The 27,815-nt window shown below is 44.6% G+C and overlaps 4 protein-coding genes across 10 annotated transcripts; 2 read left to right on the top strand and 2 right to left on the bottom strand.

Moving 5' to 3' along the window:
- Positions 1 to 266: 266 nt before the first annotated feature.
- ddc (dopa decarboxylase) lies at positions 267 to 9,826 on the bottom strand. Of its 4 annotated transcripts, XM_037275040.1 has the most exons (15): positions 9,462 to 9,826; positions 9,273 to 9,356; positions 8,199 to 8,406; positions 7,650 to 7,763; positions 7,457 to 7,576; positions 5,404 to 5,538; positions 5,099 to 5,242; positions 4,679 to 4,745; positions 4,283 to 4,377; positions 3,516 to 3,583; positions 2,921 to 2,997; positions 2,684 to 2,703; positions 2,495 to 2,593; positions 1,185 to 1,286; positions 267 to 861 (listed from the first exon to the last, which is right to left on the bottom strand). In XM_037275040.1, the coding sequence occupies exons 3-15, from the start codon at positions 8,397 to 8,399 to the stop codon at positions 661 to 663; spliced, it is 1,443 nt and encodes a 480-aa protein (XP_037130935.1). In that variant the 5' UTR covers positions 8,400 to 8,406; positions 9,273 to 9,356; positions 9,462 to 9,826; the 3' UTR covers positions 267 to 660. The 4 variants fall into 4 exon arrangements, with proteins under 4 accessions (XP_037130935.1, XP_037130934.1, XP_037130936.1 ...); XM_037275039.1 differs by lacking the exon at positions 9,273 to 9,356; XM_037275041.1 differs by lacking the exon at positions 9,273 to 9,356 and having other exon boundaries at positions 8,199 to 8,389.
- A 1,015-nt stretch (positions 9,827 to 10,841) lies between these two features.
- Positions 10,842 to 16,405, bottom strand: azi2 (5-azacytidine induced 2). 3 transcript variants are annotated; one of them, XM_037275043.1, is made up of 8 exons: positions 16,248 to 16,405; positions 15,088 to 15,328; positions 14,542 to 14,652; positions 13,732 to 13,831; positions 13,109 to 13,242; positions 12,940 to 12,986; positions 12,008 to 12,132; positions 10,842 to 11,755 (listed from the first exon to the last, which is right to left on the bottom strand). In XM_037275043.1, the coding sequence occupies exons 2-8, from the start codon at positions 15,304 to 15,306 to the stop codon at positions 11,328 to 11,330; spliced, it is 1,164 nt and encodes a 387-aa protein (XP_037130938.1). In that variant the 5' UTR covers positions 15,307 to 15,328; positions 16,248 to 16,405; the 3' UTR covers positions 10,842 to 11,327. The 3 variants fall into 3 exon arrangements, with proteins under 3 accessions (XP_037130938.1, XP_037130939.1, XP_037130940.1); XM_037275044.1 differs by having other exon boundaries at positions 10,842 to 11,752; XM_037275045.1 differs by lacking the exon at positions 14,542 to 14,652.
- A 472-nt stretch (positions 16,406 to 16,877) lies between these two features.
- Positions 16,878 to 20,194, top strand: cmc1 (C-x(9)-C motif containing 1). Of its 2 annotated transcripts, none has more exons than XM_037275048.1 (4): positions 16,878 to 17,031; positions 17,320 to 17,412; positions 18,318 to 18,408; positions 18,570 to 20,109. In XM_037275048.1, exons 1-4 carry the CDS (start codon positions 17,013 to 17,015, stop codon positions 18,688 to 18,690), a joined length of 324 nt encoding a protein of 107 aa, XP_037130943.1. In that variant the 5' UTR covers positions 16,878 to 17,012; the 3' UTR covers positions 18,691 to 20,109. The 2 variants fall into 2 exon arrangements, with proteins under 2 accessions (XP_037130943.1, XP_037130942.1); XM_037275047.1 differs by having other exon boundaries at positions 16,883 to 17,031; positions 17,281 to 17,412; positions 18,570 to 20,194.
- A 4,165-nt stretch (positions 20,195 to 24,359) lies between these two features.
- LOC119136498 (eomesodermin-like) lies at positions 24,360 to 27,683 on the top strand. The gene is made up of 6 exons (XM_037275049.1): positions 24,360 to 24,857; positions 24,949 to 25,103; positions 25,172 to 25,293; positions 26,358 to 26,516; positions 26,662 to 26,723; positions 26,910 to 27,683. Exons 1-6 carry the CDS (start codon positions 24,397 to 24,399, stop codon positions 27,658 to 27,660), a joined length of 1,710 nt encoding a protein of 569 aa, XP_037130944.1. The 5' UTR covers positions 24,360 to 24,396; the 3' UTR covers positions 27,661 to 27,683.
- The last annotated feature ends 132 nt before the right edge of the window (positions 27,684 to 27,815 follow it).

Below are 27,815 nucleotides of genomic sequence, written 5' to 3'. Positions count from 1 at the left end.
GATTCAATGATCAGGCTCCTGCAGAACGTGAGGATGAATTGATCATTTGAATCAGGTGTGTTGAACGAGGGAAACTTGGAAAACATGTAGGAATGCGGCCCCCGAGGACTGGAGTTTGAGACCCCTGGTCTAGGGCATAGATGTCAAAGTGAAGGCTCGGGGGCCAGATCCGGCGAAACAAATGATGATTTTCGCTGACAACGCTATATACTTTATTATTCTGATAAGCCCATAGTTGCACATACGTGGTCAAATCGGACACATCAATAAAATAACACTATGTTGGGCTCTGTAAGATAACCACTCAGAATTGTCTGAAATGGCCCATGAACTACGTACATACACTGACAAGTTCATCCAAACAAACACAAATACATGACAATGTATACATTCATTAGAGACGCCATTTTCAGTTGGATAGTCGATCAGGGTTACACAACAACACCCACATTTTACACAGGACACACAAGCTACATACAGCTAATACATTGCTAAAACACTTGTTTTGGGGTTTGTGCGCGCGCGCGCGTGCGTGCGTGTGCAAACCAGCTGTTTCACCTGAAATTAGCAATAGTGTGTTTTTCATTTGATATTTTCTATCTGCAACATTTAGTTAATAATCGTCAAAAAATAATAACAGACATCTTTCGCTTGCCCACGTCATTGAACCGAATCCTGCAGGAGTTCAAAGGTCAGCTGCGTGATGTGCCGCCACGCTTCCCGGATGTGACGAGACTCGGTGGTGCGCGAGCAGATGGCGAAACGCAGGACAAAGCGTCCGCTCAGATAACAAGGCACCAAGTGAATCTCTCTGTTCTTTGTGATCCTCTTCAGCAGATTCTGGTTCAGCTCATTGGAGCCCTTTGAGGGGTGAAAAACAAAACAAATGATGCGGGCATGTGAAAAAGCAACCTGATCTCACTTCGGATTGACTTGACTTTGCCCGTCATCACGTGCTCAATTCAATGTATGACTTCATCACTTGTGCTTCTTCATTGTCAAACCTTGATGTCGTACAAAGGACCGACATTCAACCATGTGCTTGTGAGACTTGAATATTCACACCCCACTCACGATCTCCATATCAAATGAAGTGCTTCGAGTCCATATAGGTCGAGCCCAATGGGATCGAAAGGTGTCACCCAACGACCGATTTTAGAGGCGGGCGGGCGGGTCGGTGTTACCTTCAGCCTGAAGCAAACCAGGCCCATGATGACGTCAGCACAGATCTCAAATCTCTGATCTGCTCGTACCAGACTCTCAAATTCCTTGGCCAGGCACACTTGCTAAACACACAAACAAGAGGCTTTACCATTGGCTTTCGAACAACAACGTACGTACGTGTTCATCATTTGCAATGGCTAATCAGCAGAGAAACAGGTCCGGTGAGGTGGGTGCAGCCATTGCAGTTCTAATAGTGGCTTTGTGCATGAATGTTCCCACCAGTTAAGGCCCTCAAAAGGCTTCAGACTGACTCCCTCGTTTGATGACCAAGCGTTGCGAATAACATTCAAAAAAGGCACTCGCGCATGTAGCTATGGAACGAGCAAAATGGCGGTGGCGTCCGTGTTTGCGCTCTTTTGCGTCATCGACGAGTTGAGCATGTGCAATTCAATCTGGGATAACAGGAAATGACTTACGGCTACAGGGTCGCTGTTCATTTCAAATAGAGAGTAAACTCAAAACAGAGCCATTTGCTTGACAGAGCAAATGGAGAGGGAGAGGAGAGGCGAGACAGGCATGGCGGGGGGATGAAACACTACCAAGGGGAAGGAGATGGGCTGAATGAGGGGATGAGGCGGGGCTACGGAAATTCAACTGGAAAAAGAAAGACGAAGAGCAGATGTCATGTCAACTGCTACCAAACTTAATCAGTCAACTTCAGAACAGCATTTGGTCAAATAAACAATGCACTTCACCATCAAGCAAGCCCTGCAGCAGTGGGTGAAAATTTGCTGGCTCTGCCACTCACTGAATGACAACGGGATGTGAGAATGAAGACAATTCTAGTTCCCACAATAAATCGGAAAGCGTATCTTCCAGCAAGAAGGACAGAAAGTGCATTGCAATGCTTGCAAATGTGTTCATTTTTACATTTTCAAATGTAATTGGACTCTTAATAGCAAAGAAAACAATCCAGGAGGAATGTAAATCAGCTTTTCATGATTCCACAAAGGTCATAATGAGCTTACATGCTCGCTCGCTCACAAGCATCGGTTTGTCGACTTTCATAAGCCAATACACAAACTAAGTGGCGGTAAAGAATTATTATTGATGTTGCTGATGAATCCAATTCTCATCCATTCTCTTATCCATTGCCATTGACGCAAGCAAAACCATACAAATGAGGGTGTTTTAAGAGTGCTAATTATTGATTTACATAAGCTTTATTTATCCAGGAAAAAGAATGACCTGGCTGCAGACAGGCGACATTTGTCAGGTTCTTTGCCTGATCTCCAAAAAAGAATGAAACGGACTCCAAAAGTCACATTACCTTACGGATATGAGCCTGTAGTCCGTGGAGGCCGTACATGCGAAAGACAAACCACATTTTGAGGGAGCGGAAGCGTCTGCCCAGTGGAATCTGCCAATGCTGGAAGAGAGAGAAAAGCACCACATGAAAAGCACCTTTGTCTGTTCTTTTCAGTGTCATTAGGTCATCAAAAGAACACTTTCTTCTTACCCTGTAATCTGTCACTAGCCCTGTTGGTGAAAAAGACATCAGTCACTTGGGATACAGTAAATGAATGTGTTTCTCCAGCTCACCCGACATGAAATCCCAATATCATGACTAATCATTCTACTTTGGTTTAAGGAAGGGCCGATTGTATAGAAATTGAACTCGAATACAACCATCCATAGAAGGTCGTTTTTGTTGACATGACTGTTTTAATAGGTAGCGTGTGTGATATTAACCTACCTGACTCCTGGTTCTCATGTCTGAGGTAGAGCGGCTCCACTTTGAAGGCTCCGATCATGTCTTGCCTCTTCTTCACCCTGTTGAAAGCAAAAAATGCTTCTACCATATCTTGAATGAAAAAGTCTCAAAAAGCACATGTTTTTTCTGCCATTACAAAGGCAACGCTCAAATTTAGTGTTCTGCAACCACAGGCAGGCAGGCAGGCAGCCAGGCAGGCAGGCAGCCACGCAGGCAGGCAGCCAGCCAGGCAGCCACGCAGGCAGGCAGCCACGCAGGCAGGCAGCCACGCAGGCAGGCAGCCACGCAGGCAGGCAGCCACGCAGGCAGCCACGCAGGCAGGCACATTATTGCACCCAGAAAACTGCTGTCAGTACTTATTCCCTTCATTTTCACAATCTTGGTCCTCATTGCACTACAATGAAAATGATCCTTTCCACTCATTGTATACTGTGGCTCCACGTTTAGCGAGGGAGCTCACGTTCCAGCGCAAACACTGCCAGCTGCCACGGCCCTTCTTCTTCAATCATGCCCAAGCCAATCGGGAAGCTCAGGTAATCAGTGCTCATGATGATTCATGATGATGAAGGCAGCTTACCACATGGCAGAGCAGTCAAAGTTGACCAACAGCCATTTGTGTGGGTTCAAGTTGAAAGAGTCTGCAAACTGTAACACAGATACAAATAAGACGTAAGCGTCAGACTGCCGTTTGCTTTCGAAAATGAATCCATACCATCTAAATGTTAAAAGAGCTTGCCGAGTTTGCTACAGTAGGTCGTTTTTACGTACGCAAAGTAAACGCAGCCTCATGCTCGCAGGTCTTTACAACCTTTGCTACATTGCTCCTTTGCAGTGAGGCTTTATTCAAAGTGACGCGCACACATTGCCCTATCTTTTTGTTGCCTATCTTTTGCAATATCCTTCCCCTCCCACACGCAATGCAATAAGAGCCAGTGTAAGAAGAAAACAATCCCCAGTGGCAATCAATCCACAAAGGCGTTTTGCTCTCCCCACCGACACTGTACGTACACCTACAAAATAGAACAGCTCGTATACGGACGGTCGTTGTCTATGCTCCTTTTCAAAAACAAGCCCCTCCGTTGTTGAAACACGCGTGTCGAACAAACAGTGATATATAAAGGTCGAACGCCGCCCCAGGAAATGAATCCGACCTTATCGCTGTGTTTCTACGCAGCTCGGCAGCAGCCTTGACCGTAGACGACACTGCCGATGAGTACGCTCTCTGAGGCTCCTCCTATTTCACATTACCAATCAAGCGTTTGCTTTCACCGACGGGATGGCGGCGGCCCGCGCAAGTGGCTGCCGAACAATTGCATGCGTATTTTGCACATTTTCTGTACATACCTCGATGCCGTTCAACAATGGCCGAAATTCTGGACAGATAAACGCACTCCCAGCATACGCGGCATCAACATGCATCCACATGTTGTGCTCATTACCTGCAGCAGCCGACAAACGACAATGTTAACGATCACGTGCGTTCAATGTGTTTACTCACACAGCGACGAGGCCACAAGTGTATTGGCTAGACTTGCGCAATCAAATACGATGGAGCGAAAAACAGCGCCAATGTTTCCAAATCGAACTTTACCAATTCGATACCGTAATTTGTCAAATCAATAGCTCTTTGTCAGAAAATGACAACTCTTGCACTGGACATATTTCACTTTGGAGAAGGTACTGAATGCGTTACAGTGAGCAAAACAAAACGAAATTGTAATGACTTCCGAGGTAACTTACATATAGGCCCCAGCTGAGAAATAGGATCAAACGCACATGATGCAGTGGTGCCAAGCGTTGCACAGAACTGAAAGGCACAAAATGACATTTTGACATTGGGTGCGTGTTGGACTAGCTTAACATACACCTCAGCATGTGCATGGTTCTGGAAAGCCTTTTCAGCAGTTTTTGGATATGTTTGATTGTCAACTTGAGGTCACAGCGTATGATCTCAGTAGTAGTAGTCGATATCAATATCCTGTGACACAGTGGTAAATAATGAGGAGTCCAAAAACGTGACAGATTTTGTTCAATCGTGCGACCATTTTGGCTTACGAGTGAGCCAGTAACATGACAGGCAAAACTACTAGTGGGCATTTTGGTGTTACTAGTTGGGTTCAGAAGGCTACTCCAGTGTCCTCGTACAAGTGTGCGTCTTACATAGAAAGGGATGAGTCCTGCTTCTTTGTCCTTTTCCACTATTTTCTTGAGCAATTCACCCGTGACGGCGTACGTGCTGTCTGTGGGGATTTTCTTCATCGTCACGCCTCCGATCAGACCTGCTCGCTCCACAGACGAATGAGACTGCGCAGGAGAAATGTGCAAACAATGAATGAAAGGATTAACAATAAATTCATCTTTGAGAGTTAAAAGCTGAAAACGAATGAATGAATGAATGAATGAAACAAACAAATTCATCAATGTATTGGCTCCAATGACATCCTATAGCTCGCTCGCTCGCTTACTTGCTCGGATGTATATGCCACCAATTTGGTGAGGATTTCAGGTTCAGACTTTTCAGGGTCCATGGAGTGGACTCGACGGACAGCTTTACAACGTGCGGCGAGCAAGGACATGAGGGTCGCTTCGCTGGCCGTGCCCTGTCAGAGACAAGTAGAAGTTTGAAATTTGCGTCCTGATCATGCAATAGCCGTTTCAAAAATAAACTTGACTAAAATGCGAAGAAAAAAACAACAACGTTGAAGTACAGCAACGGTTTGAGTGATTTTTCTTGTCCCAAGAACATTTGGGAAAATTCCCACGCACCAATACGATTGCAGGTGATCTGCCCAACGTCTGGGGAAACGTTTGCCTAAGAACAACATTTACTGCCTTCATCAACACTCGCAATTCTTTCCCACTCTGTCGCTTTCAGTTGTATGGCATTCCTGGAGAGTACGGACTTATACTACACAAACGTTTTATAATCAAACTGTACAAAAGATGCAACTGGGCACTAACTTCAATCGTCAAAAACGGGAGTGTTTTTGTTTTTTGGACCGTCAATCCCTAGGCAACCATTCATACTAACATCCACAGTCAAATTAGACCGCTCGTGTAAAAAAACATGTTTTGGATTTGTCAGATGGACCTGGGAAAAAACAACACACACACACACACACACACACACACACACACACACACACACACACACACACACACACACAAACATGCAATCAGATGGGTCCAAATTCAAACGAGCTAATACTCAACGGTGAGGCATAAGTGCAAAGCATGCTGTTCATGCACACACGTTTCTTAAAGACATCAAGAGAGCTTTTTCAAGCTATCACCGTCACCGCGCTGTTAATGAACATTTCAAAAGAATTGGATGTCAATGTGTTGGTTGTCACGACACTCATTAACTCTGCTGTTTGTGAGAAGAGGCCATTTGTTGCCATAGTGAGCTGAGATGCCGTGCTGAAAAAAAGAGCAGCAAGACCGACACAACAATAACAGGATGAATCAAATCAGCCAGCGCACGCGCACGCACTTCCTCACACACAGGTGGGCAGAATAAAAGCGGCGTGCAACGATCCATCAGCGTGCAATCTCGTGCTTCATCATGAAACCTCTCTCTTTCTCGCCGTCTCTCTCGCTCTGTCTCTCACACAGACACAGACGCACTCACACAAAAATGCGCGCACACACACACACACACACACACACACACACACACACACACACACACACACACACACACACACACACACACACACACGCGGCATCCTTCAGTGCTGCTTTTGTGTTGAGTCACTCACTGAAGCATTAGTTAGACCACACCAATGAAACGCAGAACAATGTCACTGACGTCTCAGCTTGCCTATGATCCATCCACACATTAAAAAGTAATATCCTGCCCATTTTTAGCCGCCATGTACCAGTTCCATCAACAAAGGATAAATCAATAGACAATAGATGAAAGGATCACGCAGGAAGCTCGAGCGCAAATGACGAGTAACTAAACACGAGGTCTTCCGTCAGGCAGGGCGTGACAGCAATACAAAGAAGCGCTCGTTTAAATCATTATTCCTCTCATATGATCCGTTTTGATCGAAACAACCCAAAATACTTATTTGACAGTGCGGCAAAGCGAGCGCAACAGCAAACGACCTCCGACAGCTTCCCCCCGCTCGGCCGACTATTTTGTGGAATTTTCACCGAGAAGATTCGGTCCTTTAGGGATGAGATCACGGAGGCCGTTCCAAAAAGCCCGTCAAAAGCTGGAAGTTCAAATAAATATCATGTGAGGACCTTCTCCCATTTGAAAATCGTGTCCCTTCAAAGCCTTACACAACCGCTCGGTGCGGCAAAACAGACAACTTGATTGCTGGACCCGCTTTCTTCGTGGATGTTTGTGACGGAGAGGGCATGACCTTTGAAAAAGCCACGTAGGGATCACCCGCCTTCCCGGTGGCCGGCCACAAACTACCTTTTGGGAGCATGGACAACGGCCATCTGCTTCAAACGTTTAGTGCTCGCATGCGCGCCACAGCAATTCTGGGAGAACTCGTTTACCTGGATGACACCTCCTCCGTGACCACAAGTTCCGGCTAGGAAAGACTCTGGCAGCTGCAGCATCTTCCCCAGCCAGTCTAACATCACTGTCTCCAGCTCGGTGCAAGCTGGGCTGGAAGCCTGGACGCGCACACAACAATTTGAAAGGTTCAACATGGAGAAAGATGAGCCTGAGAGTTTTGGTTATTGTTACCCAAGAGAATCCAATGCAGCCAATGGCTCCGCACAGCATATCGGCCAACATGGCCGGGTAGGAGGAAGCTGCAGGGAAGTACGCATAGAAGTATGGACTGTGCCAGTGGGTAATCTGGAAGGAAAAGAAAAGGGAAGATCACAGATTCAATGACACCGAAGGCTGCCGTTTCAACCAGAACAGCCAGTACTGTGGTACTGGCGCAATGGAATTGGATTTTGCTCTTCAAATGGCCCGATAAACATCTGAAACAACACTCCCCCCGGGCGGCGTATTGTGGGTTTTTGTGCATTTTTAGACATTTCAACCGTGTTTTCCTGTCAGCGTGTACAACGGTCGTGGCATTTCATCAAACATGGCTGTGTTTCCACATCCGGAAAAGCGCAACAGCCTGGAGCCTATCCCAGCTGAACTGGTTGTCAGCCAATCACATCGCAGTATTATTTTGTAATTTTGTATTATTTATTTGTATTATTTTGTATTTTTGCAATTTCACAGTCCGTACAAGTGTTAGAAGGAAATGAGGAGAAGAAGTGGAAAAAGGTTTACCCCAGGCATTATGACCCGCTCCACATCCTTCATGATCTCCTCATAGGTCTCTGGTTCTAGCGGCGCCTCCGTCGGGATTAAGGATCGAAGATATCCCGGCTCTACGTCCGGATAGACCGGCCGCTGCTCCACGTTCTCCAAATAGTCGGCCACAAAGTCGACCATCTCCTTTCCTCGACGCCGGAACTCTCCTGCGTTCATGGTATGTCTGTTTGACAAACGCAACATTCAAGTCCCAAAGCATTTTTGATGGGCATTTATGGCTCCTTCTCTGGAAGTATGGTGAAGTTCCATGCAGGTCAGCTGCAGATCTTTCAGCATTTGTGAAGAACGGCAGTTTCTTTTTGTTGAAGAGTGCCAGGTTTTCTCCATGCCCAAGTATGGTGGGGGGGGGAATAAAGAAGCCCAGTGCTCGAGGCAGTGGCGGTTCTTCACTGAACGAGTCCCTGAGCAAACATCTTTGCAACAAATGCTGACGTAAAGCCAATATTTGCTGTTTGCAAGCATTCGCCACTCAGTGAGGTATCATCCATCTTAAGAGGATCTGTCTTAATCTTTTCAGTTTTTCACTTACTACATTGAATTCATTTGAAATCAGTACATTTGTTGAGAAGCACAAATTGGTCACATTCTTAGCAAGTTGTGTATTGATGAAGGCGATGCAAATAATGGTCACTTTCAAAAATGGATATCATATTGTGGTTGTCTTTGCAGCCGTGTACAAATGGAACTCGTATTGAGAAGATGTTTTTCCAATCATCTTACTTGCTGCAAAAGGTTAAACTAAATCACAAAGTAATACTCGAAGAATAAAAAACATAGCTCCAGTATCGGACAGATAACTGGTTTCAAAATATGGATGAAAAAAAATGATTTTTGCTCAACTATACTTACAATATTGATCATGTGTCCAGAACCAACCTGTTGTGTCTATTTCACGATCATAAGGAAAGCAAACAAATACGTTGGTTTTTTTTTAATTTTGTGATCAAACCATTGACAACTTTACATTCCGGATCGCAAACATAATTTAAAAATAATGTCACAAAAGCATGCAATAGCAAATGAGCAAACCTTGCTTTCGACTTTTGCGTTGTGGTGCAACAAGTGTATTCACCCTTTCTCCGTTTGAGAGGCCATTATTATCCTTACACTCATCTGAAATAGGATTACAAATGCGTGCGCCCGCGCGTTCTTATGTTTTTGCATTGCGTGCGCCTAGGTAAGTGGGTTTGTGACGTACGTGTGTGCGCGTGTACTCACATTTCCAGCACCAAAAGCTCCAAAAGTGCTATATTGTGGCTCTCTTCCTCGCCTTTTGTTCTTCTAAAAATGACAAACGTATAGTTTTTAGTGAGGATGGTTATGAGTAGGCGGGTGGCCGTGTAGTGGAGTGGAGAGGGCAAGATAGATTCTCTTCTTTTATCTCGCCACTATCCACTCCCACCCGCAGTAAACTAGCCAATAGCAGGTGGGCTCTAATGGTAGGGGGGAAGAAAAAAAAAAAAGAAAAAAAAACGGATCACAAGCAGATCCTGGAGCAGTCGTCATAGTTGACCTTTACCAAACGCGCGTTAACGTTCAACCATGCTTACTTAGCAAACATGTTAAAAACCAGATCAATAAGACAACGTGATGATCACATGATGTCATTCTTAATGTGGTCTATGGAAATCATTATTCAAGGTTTGACTTGTTAGTAGGCTTTTATTGACTCATTCAAAAGGTAAAGGGCAATCTTTCAGTACCTTTGAACTGCGTGAGGGAGGGGTAGGCTTAAGCTTTGAAAGAAACTTCTCAGGAGCCCAAGTAGATTCCGTCATCTGAGGTAATGTCACGTCTCGGGCTTGCGTGGTTTATTCTGGTTTCACTGGTCTTCACTGATAATTGTTACATTGTCATGAATGAAAGCAGCAAAATTGAGTTCAGGCAAGTCTGCAGAAACATTTCATCCATAAAGCAAGATTGAACCAAACTGACTGGGCGAGCTGTCATTATTGGAAGGAAGGAAGGAAGGAAGGAGAATCTTATAGATTACCAAATCGATCTCCAAACTTTAAGGACTACTTAGCCCCAAATCGACTATTTTTTGGGCTTGTAAACAGCATGAACTAGTTTCTACTAATGCTGTCGATGTGTCCTTGTCATTATTTGGCCATTTTCAAACAACGAGGCATAAGCAGGAATTATTTGGAGCAAAGTGGGATCTCTTTGAAAATGTCAATGTATTTCCCCCTACTTAGAACAGTTTTACAGCCATTACTTTTACGCTCGGGTAAAAAGTTGATAGGATATCTTTACTTCTGCGTATGTAATGAACATGAATACCTTTGACATCCGAGGGGGGAAAAAATCCCGGAGCTGTTCCTCCCAGTGGCATGATGGGAATAATGCCAAATGGGGGAAAAAAAAACAGCAGGCCTACAGTTAAGGGTGGCCTGATATGTTGTCCTTAGAATAGAAACGTGTTCCTGACTTCTGCCACAACTCGCGTATGTTTCCATTGTATTGGCATCCACCTTATTCTTGAAGTCTCGCATCGGGGAACGACGTTAAGCGTCCAGGCGCTGTGTTTACCTTGCAATGGGAAGTGGCTGCAAATAGCGACGTCTGCTTAAGTAGTGATTTGTGCCCCCCAGAAACTCTGCAAAACATTGTTTCTATTTATTTGACATGAATGTTGCATGGCAATTTCAATGGTTTAAAAAAACGCTGCATTTCCCCTTAACAAAAAAGTACAGATAAAAGCGGCGGATCAGTCGAGCATCGTCGAGTAGGCGTACGGTTCAAATCTTAACGACAGCCATCCCTCGTCATCAGAGCTGTGTGGAAGAGATGTCGCGTCCCCCGCTGGCAGTATTTGCAAAGCTACCAAATACGGTGTTCTCATCAGAGTTTGTTCAAGGGCATAAATGTTGCATTCACCTGTACGTTCACCGTACAAACGTTCGGAGGGGACGTGCCGCGTGGAAGCGACCGACCCCGATGAACCCTGACGTCCGTGAGCGTTTGCTCCCTTGGCGCTGGCAAGTGTTTTCCCCTGGCTGCTCTTCTGGCCTTGGTCTGATTGGCACACATCCCACAGGGGAGCGGTATTATTCGTTTAAGGCAGACTACGTGCTCGCAAAGTCAAAAGCGCTTGATAGACTCTGTATTGGGAGGGCTCCTAGGACTACAGTTTCCATTCAAGGAAGATGAATTGGATGCGGCCGAGTGTAGCTCCCAGAAAAGGGCGTCACTCGGTTTGGGGGGACTGGGGAAGGACCTGGAGCTGTCATCTATGGAGGCCTGGTTCAGGGGCGGCGGCGGCAAAACAACAGAAGAGGCCTCGTTCCTGGCCAAAGCCTCGCCGGAGCACTGCTGCGTTGGCCACGGACCGTTACACCAGCAGTCCTCTCGCAAAATGTCCGGCAGCAAGGCGCTAGTCTGGCCACCCGCGGGGGGGGGACAGGGGCGGCCGGAACACGAGGGCAATGCGGGGGGGGGTTGAGGTAGCGGAGCCTGAACGACTGCGCGCCGATTGCTCTCCGTCTCTTGCAGACACTGAATTGGACCTGCTGTGGTGTGGGGGAAAACGGAAACGGAGAAAGGGAGAGTTGTCATTCGATGAGGCCCGAGCCAAGGGCGTCGAGCTTGCTTCGCTCCGCTGCACGTTTACCCGGTGGACTGTGTGGCTTTTATTGCGTGCGTTTGATGACCTCATGAAACACGTGCTCAATCCATAAATGTCCTTGTTACAGCATTTTGTTGTAAGCCATCATCAAATGATTATTGGGGGGAAAATGCAAACCCGCACACGCACACCTCACCTCGTCTTGTGTCACTGATCAATGGTCTGAGCCTCCGAATCAGGCCTCTTTGGTGCCTGAGCTCTGAACGGAGACGGGCGATCTCAGAATGCAAAGTCTCGTATGCCTGCTGCATGCTCCTCTCCCTACAGACACGCACAGAACATTTGTTTTCGACACTCTTGCAGTAACGCTCAAAATAATAATCATGATAGTGCTATGGGAGTGAAAAGATTATTCCAGGTTTTGAGTTGGATTTTTACGGTTCCGTGGCAAACAAGAAAATGTCCTCGGTTGACTGTCCCGTCCGTCTATCCCTTAGTGATGTTTTATGAAACGCTGTTGAAAACAATGCTTTTTTGGGACGCTCCAAACATGCATGGAAACTCTTGAAACTTGGCACAGATCAAGCCTGGGAAAGTATTAGTAGTAGTTTATTGGGTGAATTTAGAACAAAATGTCTCAGTCTGAGTTTTTATGCCAGTCGTATCATTTTATTTCATCGTATTTATATATTTATTATAAATGTATTATTTATTTATATAAATAAATGTATTATTTATTTATATAAAGGCCGGTCCGCGGAAATATTTCTTACACGTAACCGCTCCGTGGCGCAAAAAAGGTCGGGGACCACTGGTTTACACGGACGGACGGATGGAAAACCACTTCCGTCTAGCCTCAATGTTTTTTTAACTTTGCGGTCAGCAAAATGGTGTCAATCAGTGACGGGACCATTTGGTTAACTGGAACGGAAAGCCCGCCTCTGCTTACTCGCTTGATGCATATTCTTTCCAGAAACTGTCCATTGGGATGTGGTTAAATACCATATACTGTATTAAAATGGGAAAACAAAGTAAAAATGACATGAAACTAGTTTCTTTGAAAGACATTGGTAAATGTTTGCTTATTAGAGCAAGTGCCAACGGTAAGGTCGTGATGAAATATTGTACCTGGGATTGTGTTCCGAGTTTGGTCCGTTCAGGTCACACAATTCGTCCTATAATGGATCAAAGTAGAGATTCCTTCAACATTTCAGCAGAAGCTGCTTTGGACTCATTGAGGGAAAAGGATATCCATCCATCCCTCCCTCCCTCCCTCCCTCCCTCTGTTCTCTCTTACCCCTCTCATTTCCAGTTGCTCGCTGTGTTTCAGGGACAAGCGGTCCAGCTCCTCCTGAAGTTGAAGGATTTTTCGCTGAGCACTGACACAGTCCATCTGCCAGGAGTCCTGAGGACTGTTCAAGCTCTTCATGACTGTACAAAAATATCCACATTCATTGTTTTACACAAATATTAGGTGGATACATAAGTAGATGGAAGCGCTCAAGTTCAATCAAATCACTTCGGGTTTGCTTGTCTCATTAGGAAGAGAGGGGATCTGTTTTGGAGGACCATGATTTGACATTTGATAAAGCAGAAGGTCAGAGTTACACTATATCACTTTTTAAAATGTATAGCTAGGATAGATTAACGAACACAATAACGATACAGTAAATCTTTGTTTGAATCGTATCACTTGCCTCTTTCATGTTAAAAAGTCCATTTCAGCAGGTATCATTCCTGCTGATTTGGTATGGGACCACAACCTATTTTAGCCCTAATATCTGTATCATATCGGAAGTGGGAAATCTAGTCCGAATAACTATTAGGGGGAGAGTCCGAAAGGTTGGACCCAAAGACTTGTTCAAAGATGGACTTAACACCTTATGGAAATGACGGCATTTCTGGCTTTGGCCAACAAACCTTGGCTGGTCTCCATCTCGGTCCTCAGCTGGAGCAGCTCCAGCTCTTTGCTTTGAAGCTGCTCTGTCAGGAGCCTCTCGCTCTCACTCTTCTCCTTTTTCTGAGGAGACACAGGCAGAACAGAATTGAAGAGAAGAGCAAGGGTGCAGCCAACACCATCTGATTCTCAAGTTGGCCGCGTGTTACGGCTTTGCTTTTCGAGATGTTGCTTCATTCGGGATTGAAACGAAAAAGAAAAGAAACTACTACATGTCTGCAGTGGTAGGGGAGGCTGTCGCACAATACGCAGCCTACAAAATAAATGTAGCACTGCCCTTGGCCCCCATCCAATACACACATGGACACGTTCTAGGGTGACCCCTGTTAATGATGATCAAAAAAGTAAAATACCAAGTAGACTGTCAACCCGAGTCATAACAGATGGTACGGGCCCTTCCAGGTCTTACATTCACTGCTACTTGAGCACCGAGAGCCACTCCAGCACTGATATTAAAGTCCACCTTCCTATATCTTCTGTGATTCCTTTTTGAAGAGGCAGCTAATGGTTCAACAATTGAAACAATTCAATTGAATATACTGCCAAGGTTTTGTCCCGTTTTTTGAGCCTACCATTACTTGTTCAATGAATGGCACAAAGTGCTTTGGAGGTACTTCTACAACAAAATAATGAGAGCGATGATATGTTGCACAATTGTATGGAGGAGGGAATGTTCCCCATACCAGCACCATGAAGAATGAAAATAATCATGTTTGCAAGATCTTTGTACTGGGATTAAGAAATGCAATATTTCTTGAACCAGGAAAACGCACCAGCTTGTTTAGCTCCATCTGCAGGTCCTCCTTTTCAATATATATACCTCGATATGCGCTGAAGGCCTTGTTGACATATTGGGGACCCTCTGAAACCTCTGGCCGGAAGAGCTAGAACAATGATGCAAGGATGTTAAAAAAAAAATGAAATAAAAAAAAAATAATAAAAAAAGCTGATGAGTTCACATATTAATGAATCAACCACCTCCCACCACATCCTATCCCATCTACAGTAATGAATGAGACTGTTGAAGGGAGATTTGGCACTTTGACTGAAGGTTTACAGTGAGTGGTCTTTGATGGGGAAAGGTTTTTGTTTTGTTACTATTTTTTTTAATGGCTTGGCTCTGAGAGTTAATTCAAACTTTATAAAGTTCAACTTTAAACAGCTTTGCTTTTAAAGTATGATAACGTAATGGAAGTTTTTTGCGACAAAACAATTTTGGATGCTTATTGTATTTTCAAATTCAGCTTAACTCCCAATGATTTGAGGTGAAACGATCCACCTATTTGCAAGCCTAACTTCAACCTCGCCTTATATCATACCTTATCCTCCAGCTGCTTAACTCGTTTCCTAAGGAAAGTGTTATCTTGCTCGGTCTCTCTCAGGCGCTTTTTGATGTCCTCATAGGCTGTGACCAGGGCGAAATGAGAAGCTACAGATTCATCGCCGGCACACACCGATACGGGGCTTTCTCCCGCAGCCGTGTCGGCCGTCTCGTGTTTGAGGATGCAGATGTCATCATCCACAGCCTGATGTTCCATGGCTGTGAAGCAGATTGAAGACCTGTGGGATTAGAATACAGAGACTCTTTCAAAGAAAAAAACAAACAAAAAAAAAGTTCAGAGAAAGAAATTGTGCCTGCGTCTCATGCACAGAAAACACTGCAATAACAACATACTATTTACCGGAGGTGGCCATTCCGCCCGAAGGACGGGAGGGACCACCATTTTGAGGACGGACGAGAAAGTTAAAAAAAATAATAATAAAAGGATGGACTGAGGACGGACGGAAGTGTAATCATCTCTAGCCGGTTTAATCCTCTCACATTTTGGCACCACAGGTTGAAACGGGCATAAGTAGAGATGTCCACATGCATTTTGAGGGTGGTTGATCCCTGTTGTTTTGACAATGTCTGTACAATGATTTCCAATGGGAAAAGTGTGATCGCTGCCCTCAGTGACGTCATCAACAAGACAGGAGGGGGGGGGGGCACCATATTCATTAAAAGTGGGCGTTTCTGAAGGCATTCGTTTTTTCATTATTTCTCCAAAATGAATGGATGAAATAGAAAATGCTATTCTTTTACATTTTCCTGATCACAAGCTACATAGACGCGACCAATTACTGAAAATTGGACCATCACCGCTTTTGGTTTGTTATTATTTTCCCGAGGGGAGGCTGGCCTGCCCGCAGTCAAAAATTCGACTTCCCCACCTTCCGCGATTGCAGCATAAGCATTGGAAACAGAGACGCGATAACCTGGGAACATGCTATTGGGACAAATGAGATAAGTCCACGGACTTTACATTCGCGAAATACGTTGCCCGCTTAAGATTGAAAGTATTACCCAATAACCAGGACTCTACAGATAATGTAAAGCGTTTGAGATCGTACCAGCTGCGCTAGCGTTATGCTAACGTCTTTTGGCATCAGTAGCATTCAGCAAAAGCAACCATTAGTTTTAAGCACACGACTTACTAACCGTGTTAAAACGCTGTCCTCAGTTAGAGGTCCGGTGTCCACGATTTATAACGGATAACAGCCGCGGTTTTTGCCAGGGAAAACTGGAAGGTGACGCTGGACACTGGAATGTTGACAGCGCAGACAGACGAGAAAACAAAAACTTCCGGGAGTGACGTCACACAAGAAATATTTCAAAACAAAAGCATTCTTTTTTTTTTTTAAGAAAATCGATCGCTGCTCTCTCAGTCCTGGGTTAATAAAGACATTATTTTTGTTAAAGAACGGTTGTATAACGATGGTGGTGACTTGCACTATGAAGGCTTTATCTCCAAATTATTAGATTTAAAGAAAAGAAAGCAAAGTGTTTTCCATCAGGATTACTTCATTTTATGATGGGCCACCAGGTGGTGCCAAATCCCATTACTAATGCAGATCGATTCAAGTACAGTGGTGCCTCTACTTACGTTTCAAACCCGACCGCGGAACATTTCTTCAGTTCTATGTTTGACAAGTTGCGTTTACAAGTTCTGAGATCCTAAATAAATATTTAAAAAAATAATAATAATCAAGAAACGAGACCGTCGCCATGGAAACGGAAGCCATTTTGAAGGCAAGGCTGCTTTCGTGTGTCACGTGAGGGCCGTCGGGTCGCTTCGGAAATGACGTCACGTAGCCGAAAATCCGGTCGCTTCGGAGGACGCAGCCTGTGAATTTGGACACAGCAAGTGTCGTGAGGACAGGTCACATTGGTAGAGTTTTGTAATCTTATGAGCGTTCTACATTAATGGAAGCAACAAAAACAGGTAGTCGTTTTTTTGCTATTTTATACGTTACATTATTCGCACGATGTTTACCAAGCATTTATGCCGCTATTTACTACCAGCAAATAGTAGCGTCCGTGTAGTTAATTACTTAAAGCAGGATAACCAACCCGTATTAAAATGGTACTTCATATTTCAACTTAATGGAGCGGTCTGTGGAATGCAGTTGGTGCAAAGTGCGAATGATCTAATATTGAAACAATACGAACTGCAACTAAATCTCTTTTGTAGCAGAAGCCAATGTATTTTTTTTTTTTTGGCCTGTTTCAGAGGAGATCCACTTAAGACATGTGGAGACAGATGTGCTCATTCCCAAAATGATGAGGGAGAAAGCCAAGGAGCGCTGCGCTGACAGAGTTGAAGGTGTGTGTTGTACTACACTCACGCGTGCATGCGTAGGTATACGTGTTGACGTCTCAATCCGTGTGTGTGCGTATGTATACACACATATACATACACACACACACACACACACGCACTCACAGCGTGTGTTGGTGAGCCAAGAATTGTTTCAGAAGCAGACTACCTTGTACGTTTCACTGGCGTAAAGTCGCTGAGCATAGGCAATCCTTGTATCATGGGATGCGGGAGAGGCACTGGTTGATTAGATTGATGAGATTAGTCGCACTCTCCTGCTCTTCTAAATTGCTTTGGTTTCCTATATGCGTCCTGATGAAAGTGCCACTGTAATAACCAGACTGATTCCACTGATGAATGTAATTATAATGTTGCTTGTTTAGAGAGGATATAGATTTTTGTTTTTTCACCCTGGTCAAAAGTTGCATTTTCCTTCATGTGGTATGATGCATACCAAATCGAATAAGAGTCATCCTTTTATTCCAATTGAAAGCAAGTATGCTTTGAATTGCAGTCTGCAGATATTGTGTGCAATGTCATTTTTGTTCAATTCAAACCAAATTTTATGCTTGAGTCTTGTTGATCAAAAAGCTTAGTGTGTGTGCGTGTGTGTGATGAGAAGGGAGGATGCCGTCAGCGCTATTGTGAGGACCATGTGCTTTCTTACCAGACGTGAAGATGAAATCGCACAAAACTGTCTTCATATCTTCAGATGTTACTTTTCAAATGCATCTAGAAAAGATCCACACTGCCTGAGTATAAAAAAAAGGCCCATATATCTGACATTTTCTGGACAAAATGAACACAAATCAATTTAAAAAAAAAAATATAGAAATAAAAAAAAAACAGCCATGGGGTTAAAGGGCTGTTTCCTTCTAATGCTCCACTCAGACGTATTTTCTTCTGTCCAGCTTTCAACCACTGTTGCAAAGATTCCGGCTTCTTCATGGTGTTCAAGTGTCGAGAGGAGAACGCTGCCTTGAAAGACTGTCTGACACGCCAGTGAGTACTTAACAGTTCAAACCGTGCTTATGTTGTATGGTGTCATTTTGCACATGTGCTTGTCCTACACTTTCAATGCAAAGGACTTTCTTTCACTTGTTCATAAGAACTATGACATTGTCATGAATATATGATGTGTTGCGATTTTTGTGTCTCACCAGCTACGAAGACCCTGACTTTTTTCAGACGTGTAAGCAGGAATACATCCAGGAGAAAATGGAGTTTGAGCGGACGGGGATCCCTGCAAAGAACAGACGGCAAAAGCTCCCAACAAGCATGTAACCGTGACGACACGTTTGCCCCTAACCCCCACCACCACCACCACGTTTCCAACTTACATAGAAAAAACATAACTACTGAGATTTGATTGTCTTGTAATTAAATTTCTCAAAATGTTCAGATTTATTCTTATGTTATTGTTCAAAGCGAAAGTAAGTTGAAATGACTAGTAGGGGCGGCAGCGCATGTTCGCGGTCGAAGGGAGAAGACGACGACAAGAGGAACCGAGAAGAAGAATGCCACGATGATGAGCGACGGTTCAGAACAACGGAATGACAAGCTTGCAAATGGGGCAGAGCAAACCAATCATAGTTCACTGTCAATCAAAGAGGAGACCAATCATTCCATACTCCTCATTAAAATGTGATTCATTTGATGATTTCATTTCAAATAGCCGGACAGCACTAGTTTATAGCGACAGAGAACATACGGTCCAATTGACAAAGAATTTCTCGCGACAGGACTTGCGTGGGGCGCTCGCATGGCATATGTGAAAAAGCAAATATTAGAAAGCGGAGAATACAGGAGAAGGGTATAAAGACCCCATTGGTTGTCACTTGAGGGCTCTGGCCCACATCATTAGAAGCTTTATAAAAGTATAGCAGAAAAAGTGGCAGCAGCCCACCAAAAGAATTGCTCGCCGAGGAAAGAAAATTACTTTTCCCCTCTGCCCCCTTCAGCAAGATGAGGCAGCATTAGTGAAGGAGGTCTTCTTCACCAGGCAGGCAGGCAGGCAGGCAGGCAGGCATCCGAGGACTTTTGTGGCGGTCGTGAAAAAGCACAGCGTTGCACTCTTCTTGTTTCTCCCATTCATTAAGCCAGCAGACCTTTGACCATGCGACAATGACGCAGCTTTCGCCCCTCGTTTGATGCTCCGTCCTGATGAAGAGGATGAAGAGGGAATTTTGAATAGGAAGGAGTTGCGTATAGAAGCCAAAGAGAACATCTTGTCTTTTCAAGTTTCCCTTCCCCCAGCTTTTTCTCCCAAATCTCATCCTCTCTCGGCGTCTGCTCGCATGATTGTCTGAGTGCAGTTAATTATCCAAAAGGAAAAGTTTGTACCTGTTGAAAAGCTATCCTTGGCTCGTTAATGCCGACAAAAAAGCATCCGTATAGCGGACACCACATGCTGTGGGAGCCTTTCAGATATGGCTCTAATAAGAATGCAGCGAGCTGAAAGCTCTTCTAAAGGCGCACGAGCGAGAAAAAGCTCCGTATGAGGGAGGAAAGAAAAGAAGGGGAGGAAGACATTTTTTACCTTCCCTTCTATAATTACTACAAATGAATAAAAGGCCGAAGAAATGGACATAAAGACTTTCCATCATGACGAAAAAAAACGACGAGTGAAGGAAAAGCACAAGATCGTCATTTCCATTTACTGGATAAAAAGAGATTTTCTTTTTTTTTTTTACAACATCATGGCAGTAATAAGGCATTTGTGTGTGGCCATACTTGTGTACAATGACATTTGTGTGTTTCAAATGTACAAAAGCACCGTTCAAGAGAACCATTTGTGTCTTCTTTATATGCGTGCTTCACTTGAATACTATTTTTGGATGACGACTTACGTCTCTGACTTAACTCTCAATCATTTCAGGGCCTAATTGAACGAATCTGACTATTAAATCGTTGAGGACTTGAATTTGTTGACGGTTTGATAAAGCCGAAAGCTGGTTCCCATTCTCTACGCTTTAGCTTGATGGCGGCTCGGAGCTGCTTGCCACGTATGGCAGTACGCCGCACGTGACACTCCGACTCCCGCGGTAAGCCACGGCGAAGGCCACCGCCAAAGAAAGTTGGTTCCGAAAAGAAAGTCCGCATCTACAATGTGGATTTGGTTTGGCCTTTCCTCGGATGCCGTTGGTATATGGCAACGTGACAAATTTGTTTAATGGCTACCTCCAAGCTAACGCAGCCCACAGTCACAGTCATTTAACACGGGTGGAAAGAAGGAAGTGACTTATGACCTCGCTAAAGCAATTCTTTCCATCAACAGTGGCAAACGAAGTAGAGTGTAGTGGTAGAGTGTCCGCCCTGAGACTGGAAGGTTGTGGGTTCAAACCCCGGCCGGCCGGGTCATACCAAAGACTATAAAAATGGGACCCATTGCCTCCCTGCTTGGCACTCAGCATTAAGGGTTGGAATTGGGGGGTTAGATCACCAAATGATTCCCGGGCGCGGCGGCACCGCTGCTGCTCACTGCTCCCTTCGGGAATGGGTTAAATGCAGAGACAAATTTCACCACACCCAGATGTGTGTGTGACAATCATTGGGTCTTTACCTGTCTTTACCTTTACCTTTGAATACGAGCTGCCTGTGTCATTCTCCAGCATTGCCATTCCGCGCCACGTCTGTCCTCTGGCAATATGACCCGCATGACCGCAGTAGGACTAAAATGATGGAAGTCGACAATTGGACTCGTCTGCCGCATTGTGGGCAGCGTAAGTGGGAGGAAGGAATATGCCAGTATCTCGAGGGAGGAATATGCCAGTATCTCCTATGTCATGGCACACCTGCACCTGCTGAAACTCAACATGATAGAGACAACCATCCTCAACTCGCTCACAGAAAAATACCAGGACCGGACCTGCCTGGGAATTGTACGGCACAGAACTTCAGTTGCAGTATGCATATTCGTTATATTTTGACAGTTTTAGGAGTGCAGCAAGGTAACCAAAAACAAAGTTCTCAGAATGCAGCTGTAAACTACAACCCTCATAGTAGACTTTCACGTTGTCAAAGACAGCTGTTACATATTTGAAAACAAATTGGATGTATTTGCATTCTAGTGACGAGAAATGAAAATTCAGCGTTTGATTAGGTAAAAAAAAATTGGAATTGACCTTTTGAGGTTTGATCTTTTGTCGCAACAAGAACCGATTTGAGTTCAATGAGACTTTCAAGCACTTATCAATTCAGACGGCAATTCCAGAACTTCTACGCAAAGCAGATTAATTAACTTCAAGGCTAATACAATACATCTGAACCGTAAACATCTCACAAATTACCTCAGGGGAAGTGATTACAACTGTGGAAAACAATAAATCTATCAATGAATCTAATGAAGCTTAGGCCATGTCACTGGAGTTTGCTTCTCTTTGCTGTCTGTGGAATGTCAGGGGTTTATTGTTCAAATGTTAATCACAATGTGATACCACAGTCAGCAAATTTTCCTATATGGGGGAAGGGGCGGGGGTGGGGGGGGGTGTACAGTACGCTGATGGACTTGCCTGCCGATGAGAAAAGACACCAAACAGATCACATACCAGTGAGAGTTTTTGCCCAGTGAAGAAGGAAACAACGCTATATTTGAGGATTTAAACCGAAGAAAAAAAAAAAAAAACTTCAAATTTTGCACCCACATCAGGCTTGGCAAAAATTATCAATATTATATTAGTTAATTGTGGGATTTTTTTATTTTGTGGTGCCCTCTAAACACATTCTCCAAAAAAAAAGCAGCCCTGGTTGGGAGGGCGGCCATTTTGATTTGACTTTCAAATTCGGCGTAGCTTTGACTTTAAAGCTGCCCAAACATGACCCACACACTACTATAATGTCAACACAAGTGATTTTCTTTCGGTCTTCTTACTTATTTACACTATGTCCCAGATGTATTTTATTTAGCCGTACCATCAACATTCTACTATGAAGAGTAAAGCATCATTTTGCCAGGCAAATTGTATTAGGATTTAGTTGTACTTTTCCAGGAGTTGGTTATGACATCTTCTCAATTAAAAAAATGACCCCGTTTTTGCATTCAGTTACTCTTGTTGATGGTACGTGTATCACTAAAAGAAAATGTTGTGTTTTTCTTAATTGATACATGACATCAATTGAATACATTTAATTGAAAAAGTATTGTAAAAGAGCAAAATTCCCTATTAAATGACATCTTAAAACATAGTGAAAGTCTCATTAATGTCTCTGATAAGAATGGATGAGAAGTAGTAGTAGCGACCGAGCGAGCCTCAATGTGATGCTGATTCTCCTCTCCTCTCCTCTCCTCTCCTCTCCTCTCCTCTCCTCTCCTCTCCTCTCCTCTCCTCTCCTCTCCTCTCCTCTCCTCTCCTCTCCTCTCCTCTCCTCGCCCCTCCCCTCCCCACAGAAGCGCTGATAATGGGCTGCTTCCATGGGAGCCGGGACCACAATGACAGAGCCGCTGATCCCGTCCAACACAATTTAATGTCAAAGACCGTGAACTCTATTTAACCATTCTATTTAATAGCATTTATTCTCATTTGCTGATGTGCTAACAGGACAGGTGGAAAACACCTCTAGGTAAGTTTCCTTATTTTACTTTTGTATCGATTGATATTATTTCACACATTGGTCATCAATTTCATCATTTCAAAACACGTGGAATATAACTTACATTTTTAGTTTTCTCTTTGCAAAACTTGATGTTTGTTTGTTTGTTTGTTTAAAAATATTTGACAAGACAGACCGATCGATGTAGGTTTTCTTCCACGTACGGTACGGCTGTCTGGTCGATGAAACATCACAGGTTTCTTCAAACGGAAAAATAATTGCCTATTTTCCTTTTTCACATCAGGCAATCCCCTTGGGAGCCACCTAGAATGGCATCAGAAAATGAACGAATCAAAAATCATTAATTGAATGAATAATTTGGGGATTTGCGGCGGCAGCACACAATTCCAGCAGGGGCTCTCCAATAGGGGTACGTGAAGGTACTTCAAGGGCTACGTGAGATTTGAAAATATATTTGAAAAGTAGCACCCAAACAAACAAAAAAAAGAGCTTGATCGCAGCAATTTCCTCCCTGCCAAAAAGAAGAACAAAAGCCTTTAGTGAATCACAAGCCCAGTCGGTGTCTTCAGAATTGAAAACGCTCAGTTTTAGTTGAGTGCAGCAGTGCCATATTGTAATTGTGGACACTTGCAAGATATTGTTGTCAAGTCTTCTTTTTAATGACTGAACAGATTTTTTTTTACAAATTTCTGCTTTTATTTCAAATGAATTTAATTGTATTTGAAACGAGAACAACCATCCCAAAGAGGACACTTTAATGTTACATGTGTACAAATCTTTATTATCATAATGACACATTTTTAGAATAATGATATCATTATTATTCTTATTGTCTTCTTCTTTTTGAACATTTTTCATTTTCAAATAGTTCCACAGATCCCACTCACTACAAACGGAGTCCCAAAAAAACACACAACTCACTATGTAGTCTTTTTTTTCATTGTAAAAGGCTTTGTGCTGGTTAGGAGGTACCTGGCTGGAAAAAATATTTCTGAGGGGGGTACGTGATCAAAAAAAGAAAAAAAAAAGGTTAAGAGGGAGGAAACAAGAAAACATCCAGAAGAAATTGTTGGCTTTATAAACATATTCTTTTATAGTGTATCGTCGCACAAGTTGTGAGAGTAATTGTTGGACGGAATTTGCACAAATCCTTAGCACAGTTCTTCACCCAAACAGGTTTTCATGATGTGTCTGGGAAAAAGGCAGCGATGCGCTGGTGACTTCATACAAACTGGAAGAAAAATGCAACAAATGGATTGAGTCACTCGCATCATTTGATACCATATAGTATCGTAGCTCATATTCCAATGGATCGATTTCATTCAATTTCATTTTGATGAAAGAGACAGACCCCACCTTTTTGTTTTTCTCTTTTAGGTCAAACTGCTGAAGAAGAAGCCCCCTAATAGTTCCGTCTGGTAATCAGGGAGGCGATTCAACATGCTCAAGACAGAGTCATTTTCCTCCAAAGGCTCGGTGGAAGAGAGGCGCAAGTCTCCGCTTTCAGGAGGCAAAGAGACGGCGGCGGCGGCCTCCGGCAGCGGGTACGCGGAGGCCGGCTTTGGCCCGCAACGCTACTGCGGTCCGCCCAAAGCCAGCACAGATTCCACCACGACTCGCTCCTTCATTACGTACAGCCCCGGCGGGAGCATCTACGCCGCCCCGTCCGGCACAGCCAGATACCCGACATCTCTCCACTTGGGATACCCCCCGAGCGCGGCTCTGCGCAGTCACTTCAGCTCGACCTACCAGATGGGCCAGAGCCTCTACCCGCCGTATAGCGGTTCGGGCCCGGCTCTGGACGGGGCGGGCGCCAGGGCCCACGTCTATCTGTGCAAGCAGCCTCTGTGGCTCAAGTTTCACCGACACCAGACCGAAATGATCATCACCAAGCAGGGCAGGTCAGAGGACGCATGTAGAAATGTATTGAAATAGATTCCGGTTCTGGTTCATAAACTGTGCAGAAAGCTTGAAAATACTTTTTTTTGGCAGGCGAATGTTCCCGTTTCTGAGCTTTAACATGGCGGGTCTAAGCCTGACGGCGCACTACAACGTATTTGTGGAGGTGGCACTGGCCGATCCAAACCACTGGAGATTTCAAGGCGGCAAGTGGGTCACCTGTGGCAAAGCGGACAGCAGCAGCCAAGGTACTGCTCGCTCCCACGCCACAAATACCATCATTGGAGACGTAACGTCGGATCCGATCATTTCACAGGGAACAAATTGTACATGCACCCAGAATCTCCCAACACTGGGGCCCACTGGATGAGACAGGAAACCTCCTTCAGCAAATTGAAACTCACCAACAACAAAGGATCAACTCAAAGCATATCGCAGGTAAGTCACTATGCAAATATGTCAAAGAGAGATTATTTTGGAACTAGATTCACTTTTGTCATTAAATCAAGCAAATAGAGAATAGAAATAGATTCGGGGGAAAATAGCAAGGTCGCAGCAATGAGCCGTTTGTATTTAGAGTGGCAACATTTCTCGAAATGAAACCATTTGTTGGTGCGGTCAACTTGAGTTTTTTTCACTCAATGCATTTCCGTTATGGTTTCGGTGTACTCACGGTCCAGCCTTTTCTCCTTTTCTTTTCTTTTCTTTTCTTTTCTTTTCTTTTCTTTCACTTTGGACCACCTTGGCTTGTTGAGTCCTGTCCACGACCGCCTCCCTCGCGCTGCACCTTGCGCGTCGTTTAGTTTGACAGCTCGTTGTCGTTTCAGTTCACTCGGTCCAAAGACGTGGCAAGAAGGCAGATCACTAGCATCAGACAATGTTCCAAAAAGGAAGCGTCCAAGTATGAAAGCAAATCCACTTGAACACAGCGTGGCCATGTGCTCGGACAAGGTCAAAAAGTAGTATCTATCCCGCCCGCCCCCTGCCTACCCTTCCGGGGCGTCCTTCATGCTCAATCACCCGTCACCATAGTAACCTCGTCTAACGTCCGGAACAACAACAACAAATCAAATTCACTTTCGAATAAATTGCCTCGAACAGTATTTATGTGTATGAATAGCCACATATATAAATGTATATGTGTCCGTTTTGCCATTTGAAAACGTATGCCTGCATCACGTCAAATGCAGTCGATGACCTCATCGCATGATCCTCAATTCGTTCCAGTCACATTGAAGTAGAATAAGAATAACTCGCGGCTTTTACACACATAAAACAAGACATCCAAATAACTGAGCTCTTGCACAACGCCGTATCCTGAAAAACGTTGCCTTTTAAAATGATGATGTTTCATTGAAATAAAATCGCCTTCAAATTTGAATACAAAAGCAGTTGGGTTGTTGTTGGGATTTTCTTTCTTTTTTTTTTGCACCATAAAGACACGAGCAATTCGGAATTTTGTTAACTGTAGTAAGAGAAAGAATAATTGTTGTCGTCTGCAGATGATCGTCCTGCTGTCCTTACACAAGTATCAGCCCAGGCTTCACATCGTGGAGGTGACCGAGAACGGCGTGGAGGATATCGACGTTGATGCAAAGACTCAGACCTTCGTATTTCCAGAGACCCAATTCATAGCCGTCACTGCTTACCAGAACACTGACGTGAGCACGGAAACGTAGACAAACAAAGCCGCGTGTTTCAAATGTTGATCTGGATAAGTCCTTGGGCATAATGTATCGTTTCCCGCAAGATGAGAGACTACCTACTGTCATTCCTCCCATTCATTCTGTCCTACTTTCTCTGTAGATTACACAGCTGAAAATTGACCACAACCCTTTTGCCAAAGGATTCAGAGATAATTATGATTCGTGAGTATTGATTTGGATTTTCTGTTGCCAAATATGATCCAAAAATAGAATATGATTTGGCATCTTTTGATTCTTTTTCCCCATGCAGGCTTTTTTGTTTTGTTTTGTTTTGTTTTGTTTTTTACAATCGCCCGCCTGCCTGCCTGTCCTCTGCCGCATATTGATGAGCACTTGATTTTCTTTCAGGATGTATACAGCCTCAGACAACGAGCGCCTCACCCCTTCCCCGACGGACTCGCCTCGCGCTCACCAGATTGTCCCCGGTGCCCGTTACAACGTGCAACCCCTCTTAGGGGACCACCACTTTGTCAACAACTTTCCACCGAGCCGATTGTACGACGGCGGCGGCGAGCGAGCCGTGCCTCAAAGCAACGGCCTCCTCTCGGCCGAAGACGGAGCCTCTCAGCGATGGTTTGTTACTACCCCCGTGCAACACGGGACGAGCGGCCACAAGTACGAGGGCGACTACTCCAGTTCCCTTCTCCCTTACGCTATGAAATCGCTTTCCGTGCCGCCGGCGGCGGCGGCGGCGTCCCACCACCACCACCACCACCACCACCACGGGCTGAGCTACTTCCCAGACTCTCCGTTCAGCCATGACATGCCAAACGTGTGGGGCCCCCGGGGAGCGATGACTCCGAGTCTGCCTTGGTCGCCGAGGCCCGGTCTCACTGATGCACACTGTGAGAAGGCGAAGCCACACTTGGAGAATGAGGCGACCGGTGCCGCCGGCTCCTGGGCAGACACACAGCCGTCTTGTCTTCCGCTCGACAAGAGCGATTCTTATGCGCCAGCTTGCAGCAAGCATTTGAGCACCAAGGACTCGGCCGTCGACATGAAATGTGACGACGCGGCGTGTGTTTCCGCCGGCTCCCTTAGCAAGGACGCGCACTCGTCCAAAGCGATGGCCGCTTACTATTCGTTTTACACAGGTTAAGCGTAGTGTGGCGTGGTGTATGCGGTGTTTGTTTTGGGACTTACACTTCATTTGTCTGCTCGGATACGTGTTTTCTGATGACAAATGAAAGATGCCAGTTCTCATCAAAAGTAAGAAACGACACATAGTCATATGTTGTCATTATTTACATAGCC

This window comes from Syngnathus acus, chromosome 16, assembly GCF_901709675.1.
Source record: "Syngnathus acus chromosome 16, fSynAcu1.2, whole genome shotgun sequence".
Lineage (NCBI taxonomy): Eukaryota > Metazoa > Chordata > Actinopteri > Syngnathiformes > Syngnathidae > Syngnathus > Syngnathus acus.
Note: the sequence above shows the minus strand (reverse complement) of the source record. Positions and strands in the feature narration are given on the sequence as shown.

Coding starts and splice junctions, on each gene's coding strand:
- LOC119136498 (XM_037275049.1), top strand. CDS start 24,397: ATGCTCAAGACAGAGTCATTTTCCTCCAAAGGCTCGGTGGAAGAGAGG. Junction 24,858..24,948: donor ATCATCACCAAGCAGGGCAG/GTCAGAGGACGC, acceptor TTTTTTTGGCAG/GCGAATGTTCCCGTTTCTGA. Junction 25,294..26,357: donor CAACTCAAAGCATATCGCAG/GTAAGTCACTAT, acceptor TGTCGTCTGCAG/ATGATCGTCCTGCTGTCCTT.
- azi2 (XM_037275043.1), bottom strand. CDS start 15,306: ATGGAACATCAGGCTGTGGATGATGACATCTGCATCCTCAAACACGAG. Junction 12,133..12,939: donor AACTCGGAACACAATCCCAG/GTACAATATTTC, acceptor GCGTGTCTGTAG/GGAGAGGAGCATGCAGCAGG. Junction 11,756..12,007: donor GATCAGTGACACAAGACGAG/GTGAGGTGTGCG, acceptor CCCACACCACAG/CAGGTCCAATTCAGTGTCTG.
- ddc (XM_037275040.1), bottom strand. CDS start 8,399: ATGAACGCAGGAGAGTTCCGGCGTCGAGGAAAGGAGATGGTCGACTTT. Junction 2,704..2,920: donor ACATGAGAACCAGGAGTCAG/GTAGGTTAATAT, acceptor TTTCACCAACAG/GGCTAGTGACAGATTACAGG. Junction 862..1,184: donor TGGTTTGCTTCAGGCTGAAG/GTAACACCGACC, acceptor CACCCCTCAAAG/GGCTCCAATGAGCTGAACCA.
- cmc1 (XM_037275047.1), top strand. Junction 17,413..18,317: donor CTGCGCTGACAGAGTTGAAG/GTGTGTGTTGTA, acceptor TCTTCTGTCCAG/CTTTCAACCACTGTTGCAAA. Junction 18,409..18,569: donor AAAGACTGTCTGACACGCCA/GTGAGTACTTAA, acceptor GTGTCTCACCAG/CTACGAAGACCCTGACTTTT.